The sequence below is a fragment of the Eptatretus burgeri genome, chromosome 4 (assembly GCF_056783735.1).
Source record: "Eptatretus burgeri isolate ZD-2024b chromosome 4, Ebu_testis_v1, whole genome shotgun sequence".
In the NCBI taxonomy this organism is placed as follows: Eukaryota; Metazoa; Chordata; class Myxini; order Myxiniformes; family Myxinidae; genus Eptatretus; species Eptatretus burgeri.
This window is the reverse complement of record NC_140964.1, coordinates 6,905,003-6,920,340: the sequence shown is the minus strand read 5'-3', so window position 1 is coordinate 6,920,340 and position 15,338 is coordinate 6,905,003. Positions and strand designations below refer to the sequence as shown.

Genomic DNA, 15,338 nt, shown 5'->3' with positions numbered 1-15,338 from the left:
AAATCTTACCTCAATAGATAAGAGGTTTGAATCCAGTTCATCAACTTGAAGGTTTAGTTCCATAGAAGACAGAGAGTTCGAGACAAGCACACAAAACACCATTGCCAGCAAAAACAAATGTTTAAAATGGAGCCTGGGTTTGAAGCTTTTATAGAGAAAGACTGGTGGGTGTGGTTTCCTTTGGAAATTCCCTGGGCAAGCCTAGGCAAGCCTTCATTGGGAAATTTTTCAAAACCATAACATCCTGTAATTTTCTAGTGATTTCTTTGTGAGTCAGAGATGAACTGGAAATGATGTAAGAGTGGGCGGGGCTTAGCAAAAGTAGGCGGAGCTTAGGAAAAGTGGGCGTGGCTTAGGAAAAATACCTTATGAAAAGTGGGCGGAGCTTAGCAAAAGTAGGCGGAGCTTAGGAAAAGTGGGCGTGGCTTAGGAAAAATACCTTATGAAAAGTGGGCGGAGCTTAGCAAAAGTGGGCGGGGCTTAGGAAAAGTGGGCGTGGCTTAGAAAAAATACCTTATGAAAAGTGGGCGGAGCTTAGCAAAAGTGGGCGGGGCTTAGGAAAAGTGGGCGTGGCTTAAAGAAAAGTGGGCGGGGCTTATTGAATACCTTGTGGAAAGTGGGCGGGGCTTAACAAAAGTGGGCGGGGCTTAGCAAAAGTGGGCGGGGCTTATTGAATACCTTGTGGAAAGTGGGCGGGGCTTAACAAAAGTGGGCGGGGTTTAAAGAAAAGTGGGCGGGGCTTAACAAAAAATAACCTGTGGCTCAGGAGGTGGTCAAACAAGAGCATTAAGAGAAGTTTATCATTTCATAATGGCACAAAAGGGGTATCTTAAAAAATATAAAGATTCAAATGTTTTGTTTGTCAATATTTTAGATGGGGATTATTGTGCAAAGAAAATTAAACTATTGAAGAAATTTGAGAATGAACAAATCTTTATAGGTTCAATGAGTGAGCTGTTCAACCCCCAGGTGTTCAATTCAATGAGGTTCAACCTCCAAGTTAAAAGGGGAGACAAATAAATATACCTTGGGATAAAAAGGGGGGTTTATTTTTAGGGAAAAAAATATGAATCGCTGAAAATCCCCCATTCATTTACATGGGGAAAAGTGAGCCAGAATCAGTATTCTTACCCTACTGATGCGTATGTGGTATTTGCCTTCAGTATTATGTGTACAAGTTATTGTATTTTGTTATTCTTACCCTATGTATATTTATGTTGTTGTAGATATGCGTATGGGTTTTGTGAGAATAAAGCCGATCGAAAAGGTCTATTGTTGATTACTACAACAAACGTACTCGGGGAAAACTTACACATGCTGGTCACACGAAAATTTGACGACTCGGGACGTGTCTGTAAAAAGGGATCGGGTAGTGTTATGGATTTTGGAATTCGATTGCACACAGCATACAGGTTCCTTTAGTCAGCTACATCGATAATTGCTTGTTCCCTAGATAGCTCACCTTTCATTGTTTAAATGTTCAGAAATCGATTAGATGTGCTGCGGATCGATTTAATAGATAGGGAACGAACAATGGAGACATCCCTCCACCTCTTCTGCGAAGAGGAAGAACCACCCTGCTGTCCCGTGACTCATGATGTCAACAACTCCCTCCCACCCGTGGCTGAGCGGGGGATGGAGCATGAGTCATGAGTCATGCCGGGAGCGGGGGAAGGGTGGGAGTAGGATAAGAGGAGATCTTTTCTTTTGTTCGTGGGCAGAGTTGGAGAAGGGAGTTGAGAGAGTAGCCGTTCAGGAGACCTTCGGGTCCTGTTTGGCTTGGGTTAGGGTCGAGGCTTCGGAAGCTTTCTGCTTCGGCTGGCTCAGGAGGAGGCTTTTTGGAGGCTTTTTGCTTTGATGGTTCCGTGAGCTTCGGCTTCTGCTTGGCTTGGGAGAACTTTTTGCTTCGAGCTGCTTTGCTTGGAAGGAAGTTAAGCCGGTCGCTCGGATCGAGCTGCGAGTGGTCGCTTCCTCTTCTTGGTTTGTGGAGCTCTTTGTTCTCCATTTTGGTTCCCAGCTTGGTACAACTCATCGACCTCTTCGTGGAGGTGGTTCCTCGGGGAAGCGACGCATCGACGGGAAGGATCGGCGCCTCGTCTCACCAGCACGTGTTGAGAAGCGCGGGAGGATTCGCGGGAGCTCGGGAAGGATCCCAGCTCACGGCGATTGGATCCAGCTCGCTCTCGCTGGAGCCCGGGTCCGAACAACTTGAACACCACACGAGGTGGAGAGGTTTGAGATAGGTTCTGGGTTTCAGCTCACCTGTCCTCTGAGCTGGAGCTCGTTATTAAAGGCCTCTGCCACCATTTCTTGGGTGTGTGTGTGTGTGTGTGTATGTGTGTGTGTGTGTGTGTGTGTGTGTGTGTGTGTGTGTGTGTGTGTGTGTGTGTGCGTGCGTACGTGTGTCCGTGGGCCCGTCTAATAAGTAGGAACTGCAGTTAAGTGCAAGTGACTGTACATAATAAGTAGACGGTTGTAGTTCTTTTGTCGTACTTTTGTTTCTTGTATAATTGCATACGTGTTTTGCCTTGTTTAATTGCATCTGTGCTTTATTTTAATAAATGTCCTTGTGTGAATGTAAACCTGTTCGTTGCGTCCATTCCCTCATTGAACTGCCCCATCTTACACTCGGAATATAGCCGGTAAAGTGATCGGGTCCAACGGGACTGCGCGATAACACCCCGCTCGGTTATCCCAAAAGGAAGCGAGCTGCTTAAGCGGCTCGTTTCCAAGCGGTCCCGTTGAGGTACAATCTCTCGGTAACCTCCCCGCGCGAATAATTAGGTAAATCGAAGATTTGGCGATCGGACCCTGGAGCGCGGGTAGAGTGTGGACAGGGTTGTGGTGTGGTTAAAAACACACCCGTGGCTGGTTTCCGGTGTTGATCCGGAAAGCCACGACTGGATTGTCCGTTCGGTGGGCGAAGCGACCGCTATTGGTTAGACGCGGTCGTTCGCACGCCGACGGGCGGGAAGTCTACAACAATATTTAAAGCACTGACTTGGACTTGGTCTGTGGTTGTAATGAACGGCTTCACATTAACAGCGATGGTTCTTATTCCCCGAAAGGCCTTGACTGACGACATTAATATCCGTGACGTAATGAGATGTCATACATTATTTGTACCGTGGTGCAGGATGATGGTATCAATGGTCTCCATGGACATGAGGTTGTGAAACGATGTCGACTTGACTTGCACACATGTCCGAGCATTACACCGATCATTTAAAACTGTAACATTTCACTCCGAAATTTGTCTTTCACATGAAAACCCAATCGATCATCCTAATCGATACATCGGAATCGATCTTTGGGAGAAACTTGAACCACTGCAATCCATCTCGACCGTGAGATTTCTGTTTCCCTTCCAAACTGCTGTGCACCTGCCATTATGTTTCCTTTTCCTTCTCCGAGTTGGACCCTCGGACAATGTCGATGGGATTATGATCCATCACTCGATCCCGACCCCTAATCGTGGTTCCATCGTCATCTCATCTCATCTCATCTCATCTCATCTCATCCTTCCTTCCTCTGTGTAGTTCCTCGCCACAAACGACCTCACGTGACCTCAACCCATTAACCGATTCTTCCACATCCTCGTCATCTTATCCCATTTAATCTCCATCTCCATCTCCATGCCCTTGCTCGCTCTCCCCCTCTTGGAAACGATTAGGAGCTGAAAGGAGCAATTATGGGATCGTGAGAGCGAGAAAGGAAGAGGGGAGGGGGAAGGGGAGACCGGGGGACAATAAAGGGAAGGGTGAGGGTTATGAACATGAGAGACTACGAGGGAGAAACGTGGTGACGGACCGAGTCCGTGGGAACCCAACAAGGTAAGTCACGGTGTACTTATCCTTACCTGTTTCGCTTCCACGGATCTTATGCAGGTTGTGATCTCGTACTGTGTGAATTATTGTGAACAAGATGCATGTGGTTGTAGTGTGACCAGCCAAAGTGATAAAAAACGACATCGACGCAAGGTGCACTCTGCACTCACTCGAGGTGCATTCAGTACTCGCACAAGATGCACTCTACACTCACGCAAGATGCATTCAGTCCTCACGCAAGGTGCACTCTGTGCTCACACAAGACGCATTCAGTACTCACGCAAGGTGCACTCTGTGCTCACACAAGGTGCACTCTGTGCTCACGCAAGATGCATTCAGTCCTCACGCAAGGTGCACTCTGTGCTCACACAAGATGCATTCAGTACTCACGCAAGGTGCATTCAGTCCTCACGCAAGGTGCACTCTGTGCTCACACAAGACGCATTCAGTCCTCACGCAAGGTGCACTCTGTGCTCACACAAGATGCATTCAGTCCTCACACAAGGTGCACTCTGCACTCACTCGAGGTGCATTCAGTACTCGCACAAGATGCACTCTACACTCACGCAAGATGCATTCAGTCCTCACACAAGATGCATTCAGTCCTCACGCAAGGTGCACTCTGTGCTCACACAAGACGCATTCAGTACTCACGCAAGGTGCACTCTGTGCTCACACAAGACGCATTCAGTACTCACGCAAGGTGCACTCTGTGCTCACGCAAGGTGCGCTCTGAACTGACGCAAGGTGCGCTCTGCACTCACGCAAGGTGCGCTCTGCACTCACGCAAGGTGCGCTCTGCACTCACGAGGTGCGCTCAGTCCGGACACGAGGTGCATTCTGTCCGGACATGAGGTGCACTCTGTCCGGACATGAGGTGCACTCGGTGTGGACACGAGGTGCACTCGGTGTGGACACGAGGTTAATTTAACATGCAGAACCATTCAGAACATGTGCAGCAGTGACAGCATTGTGCATCGACTCGGCACCCATCGTCGGCACACATATACAGCACGTACTCAACACATTCAGCACACATGCTCACCACACATACTCTTCACACCAACTCACCACACGTGGACAGCACATGTACACAGCACGCATACTCACCACACATACACACCACACATACTCACCACACATACACACCACACATGCTCACCACACATACACACCACACATGCTCACCACACATACTCTTCACACCAACTCACCACACGTGGACAGCACATGTACACAGCACGCATACTCACCACACATACACACCACACATACACACCACACATACACACCACACATGCTCACCACACATACTCTTCACACCAACTCACCACACGTGGACAGCACATGTACACAGCACGCATACTCACCACACATACACACCACACATACACACCACACATACACACCACACATGCTCACCACACATACTCTTCACACCAACTCACCACACGTGGACAGCACATGTACACAGCACGCATACTCACCACACATACACACCACACATACTCAGCACACATTCTCAGCACATTACCAGCACGGTTCTCAGGACCACTTTTCTTTGATTTCAGCCATAAAGATCACATTTTTCATCGTGTTTCCATCAAACTCGTTTTAGTCGATTTATAACTAGAGGGTGTTCATAGAATCCTTACCCACGCTGTCTTGAGAAGGACATGGTGCGAGCCAACTCTTCTGGTGACAAATCTGTAATTGCATATCTCCACACTTCTGAGGTAAATTTGTATAAATTACACTTTGAAAGGTCTGCTTCAGAGTAAATTCCGAAACCTGACAAAGTCACTTTTATTCTCACTCTCGAGTGTTTTCAAAACTACCAAAGTTGATAAAGTTACCAGGTCAGGCCAGGTATGGGAGCATGTGCCGGAGCAGCGCGTCGCTGTATCCACTTTCCGCCGGGACTCCAGGGTCCTCCGTCTGGCCATCCCCCAGGCAGATGCCTGGCCCATCCCCATCTCCTTGAGATGCCGATCAACCTGCTGCAACCACGAGGCACATGGTTAGCCCACTGGCCTCCTTCACTCACGAGACTCCCTCCCTGAGAGAATCTGGTGAGCAGGATCAGCGTCAAGAAAACGAGCCACATGTCCATACAGCCGCAGCTGACGCTCACGGACAATGCAGGTAACAAATCTCATTTGAGTCTCTCTCAGTGACCGCTCATTGGACACAAAATCCGACCAGTGATCACCAAGGATTATTCGAAGAAACCTGGTACCAAAGGAATGAGGTCTCTGTCTCAAATCCTTGGTCAGAGTCCAAGTCTCGCATCCATAGAGCAAGACTGGATACACCAAGGACTTAACTCGGACTGTCATCTTCCTGCACAGGCACCGACATTTCCACACCCCATGCTCCAGTGAATCCATGACTCCCCAGGCCTGACCCAGATGTCTTTCACCTCTGTCTTAAGCCAGCAGAGACATCAATACCACTGCCAAGGGAAGTGAATCTCTCCGTGACCTCAACATCCTCACCACAAATGGGTACAGACAAGATAGCAACATTCAAGATGTCATTGAAAGCCTGGATTTTTTTTTTTTACCCAGAAAGAAAAAACTTTGGAAAGTTTTGACCCAGGAAACCCGTAATCCCAGCGGCTCTGACTCCTCATTCAGCACCTCGAGGATAACCAGCATATCCGCAAAGATGGCTGCATCATCAGCAAAATCAAGGTCAGAGATCTTGACATTCCCAAACCATGCACCGCAGCTTGATTTCTCCGACATCCTCCCTGGAATCCAGTCCATACAAGTGCTGAAAAGTGTGGGGGGCAGTACACACCCCTGATGAACTCCAGTAACAACTGGGGATAAGTCGGAGATCGTATCACCACATCTTACAGCACTCTCAGTGCCAGAATATAGTTCAGACATCAGATTGATCAGTTTTGGTGGCAACCCACGAAGACCAAGAATCCTCCAGAGGGAAACTGGATTCACTGAATCAAACACTTTGCAGAGTTCAACATGGGCTGCAAGCAGCTCCTGCCGAAATTCTCATTTATGTTCGATGAGGTCCCGGAAAACAAGGGATCAGTCAATTGTTGACCTCTTTGGTGCAAAGCCTGACTGCTTTGGGTGCTGGTGCTGAAGCAGATGGTGGCGAACCCAATCAAGAATTATCCAAGCGAAGACCTTGCCTGGCACTGAGAGCCGCGTCACCCCTCGGTAGCTGTTCCAGTCCTGGCCATCACCCATCCCTTTCCATAGAGCGACAACAAGGCCCCTCTTCCAGTCAGTTGGGATGATGCCTGTGTTCAAAACAGGGCACAGAACTGCATGCAATAACATGAGTACAGCATTTCCACCAGCCTTGAAAAGTTCAGGATGTATGCCACAGATCTCTGGAGATTTACCCCATTTCAACCTGTTCACCGCAGCCTGTATCCACAAACGAAGGTGGTTCACAGTTTGGAGGGTCAGCAAAAGGGATAGTAACATCCCTGATGTCCAACTCAACAGCTGGTGGATCAGCCTGGCACAGCTGCTCAAAGTAACCGCCTCAGCAGCCCTTCGCTTCACACTCTTTGAAGAGGCCACCACCATCCACTCTCCATGTAGTACACCGAGGGATGGACTTTGAGGAACACAATGCACAAATTCCTCTGCAAGCAAGATGAGAATCACTTGACCACAGGTGATGCTGTACCCCTTCACAGATTCCTCGCACATAGGCCTCCTTGTCCGCTCTCAGCACACACAGTTTTTTTACGCCACAACTCCCTGAACAGCTCAGCTCTGTCATATAGCCTGGCCCTGCGACTCTGGTCAATGGTATCCTGTTTCCCTTGGGAGACAAAGTTCTTCTTCACCTGATGGTGGTTTCCAAGAATTCAAAGAATTCAGTGACCTGAAATGTATATCCTCTTCAAATTTTAAGTCAATCGGATGAAAATTGGGATTTTAGAAATACCACATTTGTTGTTGTCCTTGGGCCTGTGTTGACCTTGTGGTCCATGTTGATCTCAAAAATAATTGGCTGGTTGAATTCAGTGACGTGAAATATAAATACTCTTCAAATTTCACGTCAAACGGATGAAAATTGCGGATTTTAGAAATGCAACCTTAGTTGTTGACCTTTTGGTCTCCGATGACCTCAAAAGTAATTGGTGGTTGAATTCGGTGACCTGATTTGCAAATCCTCTTCAAATTTCAAGTGAATCGGTTGAAAATTGTGGATTTTAGAAATACAACCTTAGTTGTTGACCTTTTGGTCTCTGACCTCAACAATAATTATTGGTGGTTGAATTCAGTGACCTGAATTTTAAATCTTCTTCAAATTTGAAGACAATCGGATGAAAATTGTGGATTTTAGAAATAACACCTGAGTTGCTGACCTTGGGCCTATGTTGACCTTTTGGTCTCCAATGACCTCAAAAATAATTGTTTGGTTGAATTCAGTGACCTAAAATATAAATACTCTTCAACTTTCAAGTCTATCAGATGATAATTGAGGCATTTAGAAAGATGACCGAAGTTGTTGACCTTTGGCCTATGTTGACCTTTTAACCTTTTGACCTAAAACAATAGCCTTCTTCCTTACGACAAACTCTACCATGCGGTGAAGTTTCGAGAAGGTCGGTTGAAAATTGTGACCCGAAGTCAACAAACAGACAAGCAGACAGACAGAAAGACAGACAGAATAACAAAATCAACAAACCAATATACTTGAAAAATCTTCGATTTTTGCAACTAACAAACGGACCCAAATGTAATACCTCTCCTCTGGTGAGGGTAACTAGAAGAGGATTGGGAGGTGAGGGTAACTAGAAGAGGATTGGGAGGTGAGGGTAACTGGAAGAGGATGTGCGAGAATGCATACCTCCGCCAGGCTGAACAGTTTGTTTTGTATCCTACTGATAGACCGGATCTGGATTCGGACTTGAGCTAAAACTGAATCACTTCTTCCTTGTCACACACCCAACGTGTCCACCAAGTTTTTCCGAATCCGTGCACAACTTTTTTGAGAGCCCCATATCTCAATGGTGAAAAATCACTTAAAAAAAATTATAAGATCCGGATCTGTGTCCGGATCTTCACCAAAATCTAACCAATGAATCCTTGTCACACACCAAGTTTCATCCGAATCCGTCTACGTTTTGAGATATCCTGCACACAAACAAACAGAGAGGGGTGAAAACACAACCTCTGTCCCCCCTTTGGTGGTGGAGGTAAATATTATCTCACTCCTCCTCTGGTCATGTGCGATCAGATCAAATTCAATGACTATGTACGATAAAAGTAAGACATGTCTTTGTATTCATGTTCCAATTCGTGTTCATAATCTAACATTCGATTTAAATATGCTGTTCCTTGATCTAAAACTGACGATCGTAAACGTGAGTCGTGGGGTAACAAGATATCTACGATCACAAAGCGATCGCCAAGGGTAAGCCTTCCCCGACCTCCACCTTCTTACCCTTGGCGACCGTCCTGTCCATGACTTACACTGGCCTGTAATCCCATGATGGCCATATTTTGTTTGGACCCCCATATGGTCTTGACCTTCACCATTTATGGATAGTGTAAATTAAGAAAATGTGTCCTTTTCTACAATTGATCCATAAAACTCAACATCATAAAAATCAGAGGAATATTATTGAAGTTATGATCAAAAAAGTGTTTTTTGTTAATTAGGTCACAATCCTAAAAAAGTAGGTCAAGAACACTAATAAAATACCAGGTGTACAACTTCAGTTCAGGTACACCATTATGATTCAAGAACATCTCTGAAGGTCAAGCAGTCTTTGAGATTGGCAAAATTGAGCAATGACAAAAAACACTTTTTTTTTTTGTTCAGACTGACATTTGACCTTGACCTTTAACCTGTAGGGTTATGGTGTAAATGTGACTTGCTATTGGTCAGACCGACATTTGACCTTGACCTTTAACCTGTAGGGTTATGGTGTAAATGTGACTTGCTATCGGCTATGCAGTGAGGGCAATTTCGTTCTGATCAGGCAAACTTTCCTTGTTATGGCGACAAATGTTAAAATATCTATCATGAGGTCTTAAAAATTAGGTCAAGGTCAAAAACCAGATATGTCACCCCTGCATACTTTCTCCTCACATTGTTGATGCAAAATTTCATTCCAAAAGTCCCAGCCGGCTCCAACATATATCTCGGATATTGGGAGTGCAGGAATAAAATAAAATAACCTAAACTCCAAGGGGTCAAAGGGGTGCTTTGGTACTCCAAGGGGTCAAAGAAACTCTGGAGTAACATTAAACATCGTGGCAATACCCCTGGGTGCTCACCTGGTAGCGGCTGGATAAGATAACCAGGGAACCACTGGTGGGCATGGAAGCCCACAGAATATGTAATGGAGGAGCAAGTAAATACCGATGGATGTTTTTTTTTTTTTTTTAATGCCTTGAACAAACTTCAGCACATCATGGGTGATGAAGGTTGTGGTCAAGTTGCATCGGAATTATGTGTGTGTAGTTTCGGAGACGAGAGCAAATACCTATTTTGGGGGATCAATCCCCCCCCTTTCCGGAAACCCCTTTAAAGAGCGGGGATTTTGATGCAGTTAATAAACCTTCGTTCGGCATCAAATATGAAGCTTGTGGCCAAGTTTCATCAAAATCCTATGTTTGGTTTAAGTGATAATGATTGAAGTGTTTACTGACTCATTCACTCACTGACTGTGACTGACTCACTCACTCACTGACGACCACTCACTCGCTTACTTAATGACTGACTGACTGACTCACTCATCACACTGCTCGATCGCTTTAGCTCACCAGATTAAAGTCCAGGTGAGCTAAAAATCATCCCCGCATATATATTAATTACTGATATCTCATTTTTTTGGTTCGCGGGCGCCAGCAGTGACCAGTATTTTCGTTGTGTCTGTGTGTGTCTGTCTGTCTGTCTGTCTGGGTCGTCGATCCAGTCGAAAAAAAAAATCTCAAATTTTTTTTTTGAGATTTTTTTTTTTCTGCCCTTATTATCAGTATTTCCGTCGATATGTTTGTCTGTCCCTCTGTTCAGTCCAGTGCTCCGTTAATACAATGGCGATTTCGATGAAACTTGGTTGGTAGGTTCATACCATGACCGAGTTGTGTGCAAATGAGAACCGTTGCTATGGACACCACCGTTGCCTAGCAACGGGACTTTGAAATTTTTGAAAAATCGTAAAAAAAATTCTTTTTTCGAAAATCAAAAATCGGCTTCCAGGCTTTTATGCGCACTATAATCAACCTCTTTGTCAAAAATTTCTAGCCGGATCCTATGAAAACTGTCGGAGAAGATAACTTTGAATGAACCCTGGTCGAAAACAATAAAAAAACGAAGTTCGTTATATCTCAGAGACTCTGAGTCTCTATGAATACATGCAATAGATATACATGATTGAAGAGGATTTATATTTCAGCTCACTGAATTCAACCAACCAATTATGTTTGATGTCAACATCGACCAAAAGGTCAACATAGGCCAAAGGTCAACAACAGTAGGCAGGATTTATGAAATCCTCAATTTTCATCCGATTGACTTGAAATTTGAAGAGGATTTATATTTCAGGTCACTGAATTCAAGTGGCGAATTATTTTTGATGTCAAATTGGACCGTTTTTACAGCCATTTTTCCCTGCTGTGCAGGGGTTAGGCTTTTTCTTGAGGCAATGTTTTATGGCCGGATGCCCTTCCTGACGCCAACCCTGGTCGCCTCTTACGACACACAGGGATATGGTATACCTATTCTAACCGGGGCATACACCGGGACCAGTACACTGGTACTCACTTCGCCGACCTCAGATGGATGACAGGCTGAGTCAACCCCCTGGTGTTAATTCAGCAGCCAACGGGGCTTGAACTCAGGACCCTGGGATCCCAAGCCACCACCCTAACCACTAAGCCAACACCAGGCTTGATGTCAAATTGGACCAAAAGGTCAAATTGGACCAAAAACAAACAAACAACAAAAAGTAGATATACATGAAACTGGTATGGTAGGTTCATGGTATGTCCTAGTTATGTGTGAGAAAGAACCGTTGCTATGGACCCCTCCGTTGCCTAGCAACGGCCGAAAAACCTCTAAATGTGGGCCTTGTGGGGGGTATTTTAACGAAAAAACAATCTGCAGCATTAACCCTTGAAGCTAGAATCATGAATTTTCTTGTGCTTAATCCTCAGGTCATTCCCCATCGAACGGGCCCATCGCGTCAGGTTCTATTGGATAGTCGGCTACCCATGTCCGCCTGCCGGCTTGTCTGTCTGTTTGTGACTCTCCATAGCATAGCTCCGTGTCGGTTGATGCGATCGTGATGAAACTTGGACACAAGCTAGATATCATGGTCTAGTTGTGTCTTTTTGTATGAGGGGCGTCCCACGCCCCTTGTGGGTGGAGCCACGCCCACTTGAACTTTTTATTTTTTTTCTTGCATTTCCATTTCCTAGAAGCTGTGCGTAATATCCTTAAGTACAACATAAAAAAATCCGATTTGATTTGGTCAATTTTGATGGAAGAGAGGTTTTTACGGTAGGGTTTCCACAAAAGTTTCCACGAACTCAATTGTACCTATCGTGGCATTGTTCAATAATGCCCGCGAACCATCGTCGCCTCCCGGCTTGTTTTTACTAAAAAATGTTTTTTACTAATACCTGTCGTTTTATGACTAATATATATATATATATATATATATATATATATATATATATATATATATATATATATATATATATATATATATATATATATATATATATATATATATAACTGACATCTCACTGCTCGTGTTATTGTCATGATAAAAAAATGGAATGTTCATGCAATCAATCCAAATTCAGATGTGTGTCGTTAAAGTTTTGGACAGAATAAATTCACCTTTCCTGAGTGGAAACAAAATGGTGACTGGTGCTAACACCGATATGGCATGTGCTCCCTTTCAGTGATGAATGCGAGGTCACTCTCTTTATATATTTGGATTAAAAATTAAAAAAAAATTCTTGAATCTGGATCCAGATCTGAATCTTCACCAAAATCGAATTGATTCTTCCTTGTCATACACCCAACCTGTCCACCATGTTTCGTCCAAATCTGTCCACAACTTTTTGAGATGTCGTGCTCCCAGACAGACAGGGATGAAAACATAACCTCTGTCCACTTTCTGTGGTGGAGGATACAACAATGGAGGATGCCTTGACTGAGGATGAGATCATGCACTGTTGGATAGGCAGTTGGACAGCATGTGATCTAACCTTTAAAGGTTTGTGGACCTGATCCTGCTGCTGATTAATTCACACTGATGATCACTCATACATTGGAGGCATCGTAGATGGTTCAGGACCCGTCGGTCAATGACTTCACGATGGCCCTCGACCTAGGAGACCCCGTTAATGCTAAGCCTACAAAGGGGAATCAAATTATTTTAAAGTCATCCAAGTCTCATCGAGGCTATTGTTACATGTACCGGTGGAATATTTCAATATCTACCTCTTTGTCCATGTTCATGACTGTCGAATGTCCCTTGTCCATGCAGATGGGAAACGTATTGAAGTGTTTCCAAGGGTTCTTTGACTACGAGACCTCCAAGAGTGTTGTTGTTCGGAGCAGACGACTCGGCGTTCTCTTCCGCCTGTTTCAACTGCTCGTCCTGATGTACTTTGTGGGGTGAGTTTTATTGTTGTTGTTGCTGTTGTTTGTTTGTTTTATAAAAGCTGCTTGGTCATGCAAGGGGTGTTTTTCTTTCATTTTGACTCTTGCTGTTTGAATATTATGGACATTTTTGGTGTTTATGATTACCCCGCCATTGAAGGGTGGAGGTTATGTTTTCACCCTCCTCACTGACTCACTCACTCTCACTCACTCACTCACTCACTTACTGACTCACTCACTCACACTTCTTCCCTGTTTTCACCCCTATCTGTCTGTCTGTCTGTGAGCAGAATAATTCACAGTTATGGATGCATTCTGATCAAATGTGATGACATTTTTGGTGTGTGACGAGGACTAATTGATTCGATCTTGGTGAAAATCCGAATCCAGATCCAGACACGAGAATTTTTAAAAGTGATTCTTCACCATTGAGAGATGGGGGCAATAACTGTGTGTATAGCATGATATCTCTAAAAGTTGTGGAAGAGTTGGTTAGGTGACAAGAACAAGCCAATTCGATTTTGGTTCAGGTCTAGATTCAGATCCGACCTATCAGTAGGATACAAAATGTAAACGGTTCAGCCTGGCGGAGGTATGTTCTCTTCGGAGTACCGGTCCGTTTCGCGAAGTGTCGCTCAATGAGTGATTTTTTTTTTCATTTTGGCCTACCAACAACCAACAAAACAAAATGAGCAATTGAGAGTCACAGTCGTTCTTTGACCTTTTGTTGTTACAAATTACCTTATTTCATCGAAATGAACAGTACAGTGCTGATAAGTAGTCATTTTTGGTGAAAATTCACAATTATTTGTGTTTATTCTTACATTTTTAATCTGGCCTCAGTGTCCGAACACTTTTGCCATTTTGTTCTTGATTCCCCGGCAATTGTCCCCGGTCGGTGCCTTTCAAAAAATGTCTACTTTTTAAGGCCAAACTGTCCGTGCCCTTGAAACTGGGAATTTCGTGCCTGGTGTCACCCACAGACACTACTCTACCTTAAACCTTAAGCGGGGTATATCAAAACAAAACTCGCTCTTGGTTATTTCATTTCGAATACCACCGATGACTGAGTAATAAAAGACAGAAAGTGTTCCTCAATTTAGATGAATGAGAGTCGTCGTTTTCCAGTTTGCGCAGAAACGAGCTGGGTTGAAAACGAAGAGACTGCTCTTTAAGTGTGGAACGCATGGGTGCAAATGAATGGTTTAATAAAACGTGAGCATATTCGGGGAGAACGAAAAAAAAAAACACTTTAATTCAACCTGGAGATGTAAATGTAGAGCAATCTTTTCAGGGTTGCTGTGTCAGCTTTTACTACTCACCATAACCATGGTGGATGGGGTGCAAATCTGTGGACGATAGGCTTATTTAACACTTTTTGTGCGGCAATGAAATAGGGTTATAAATTTTACATATAATAATGTGATCTGTCTAACCCGGCACGGAAGCCCTGCGTTGTGGAGATCCCTCATGCTCATTTCCCTGTTGTGATTCTTCTCTGATCAGCTGACATCTTCACAAATATCTAATTGTATCCACTCCAACACCACCAGCTTGGTATATCGAATTATTAACTCCAATGTTTCTCTTCGTGTAACTTTGCTGTTTTTTGTTCCTTCCCTGTTTATCAAAAATCCTGGTTGTTTTTCTAAGTTTATGTTTCATCCACAATCTTGGCTTGCTTCATCCAGTTCTTGAAGCACTTCCTTTGTGTTGGCAAAGATCATCATGTGAAATGATTGTAATAATGACAGCAAATTGTAGATGGTTCAGCTGTTCTCCCTTGATACTTACTTACTACCCTGCCAGTCCAATTGATCTCCCTGAACACTTTTTCCTGACATTCTGTAATAAGTTTTTAAACTATTGCGTCTCCATGTCTGACTC

General features: G+C 44.5%; 1 protein-coding gene across 2 annotated transcripts in view; it reads left to right on the top strand.

The window, feature by feature from the left end:
* LOC147027405 (P2X purinoceptor 4-like) overlaps positions 1 to 15,338 on the top strand; it is a 224,724-nt gene that overhangs the window by 58,168 nt on the left and 151,218 nt on the right. For both annotated transcript variants that reach the window (XM_085876771.1, XM_085876772.1), the window contains exon 4: positions 13,336 to 13,466. In XM_085876771.1, coding sequence (XP_085732897.1) covers positions 13,336 to 13,466 — 131 coding nt within the window. The remainder of the gene's footprint in view (positions 1 to 13,335; positions 13,467 to 15,338) is intronic.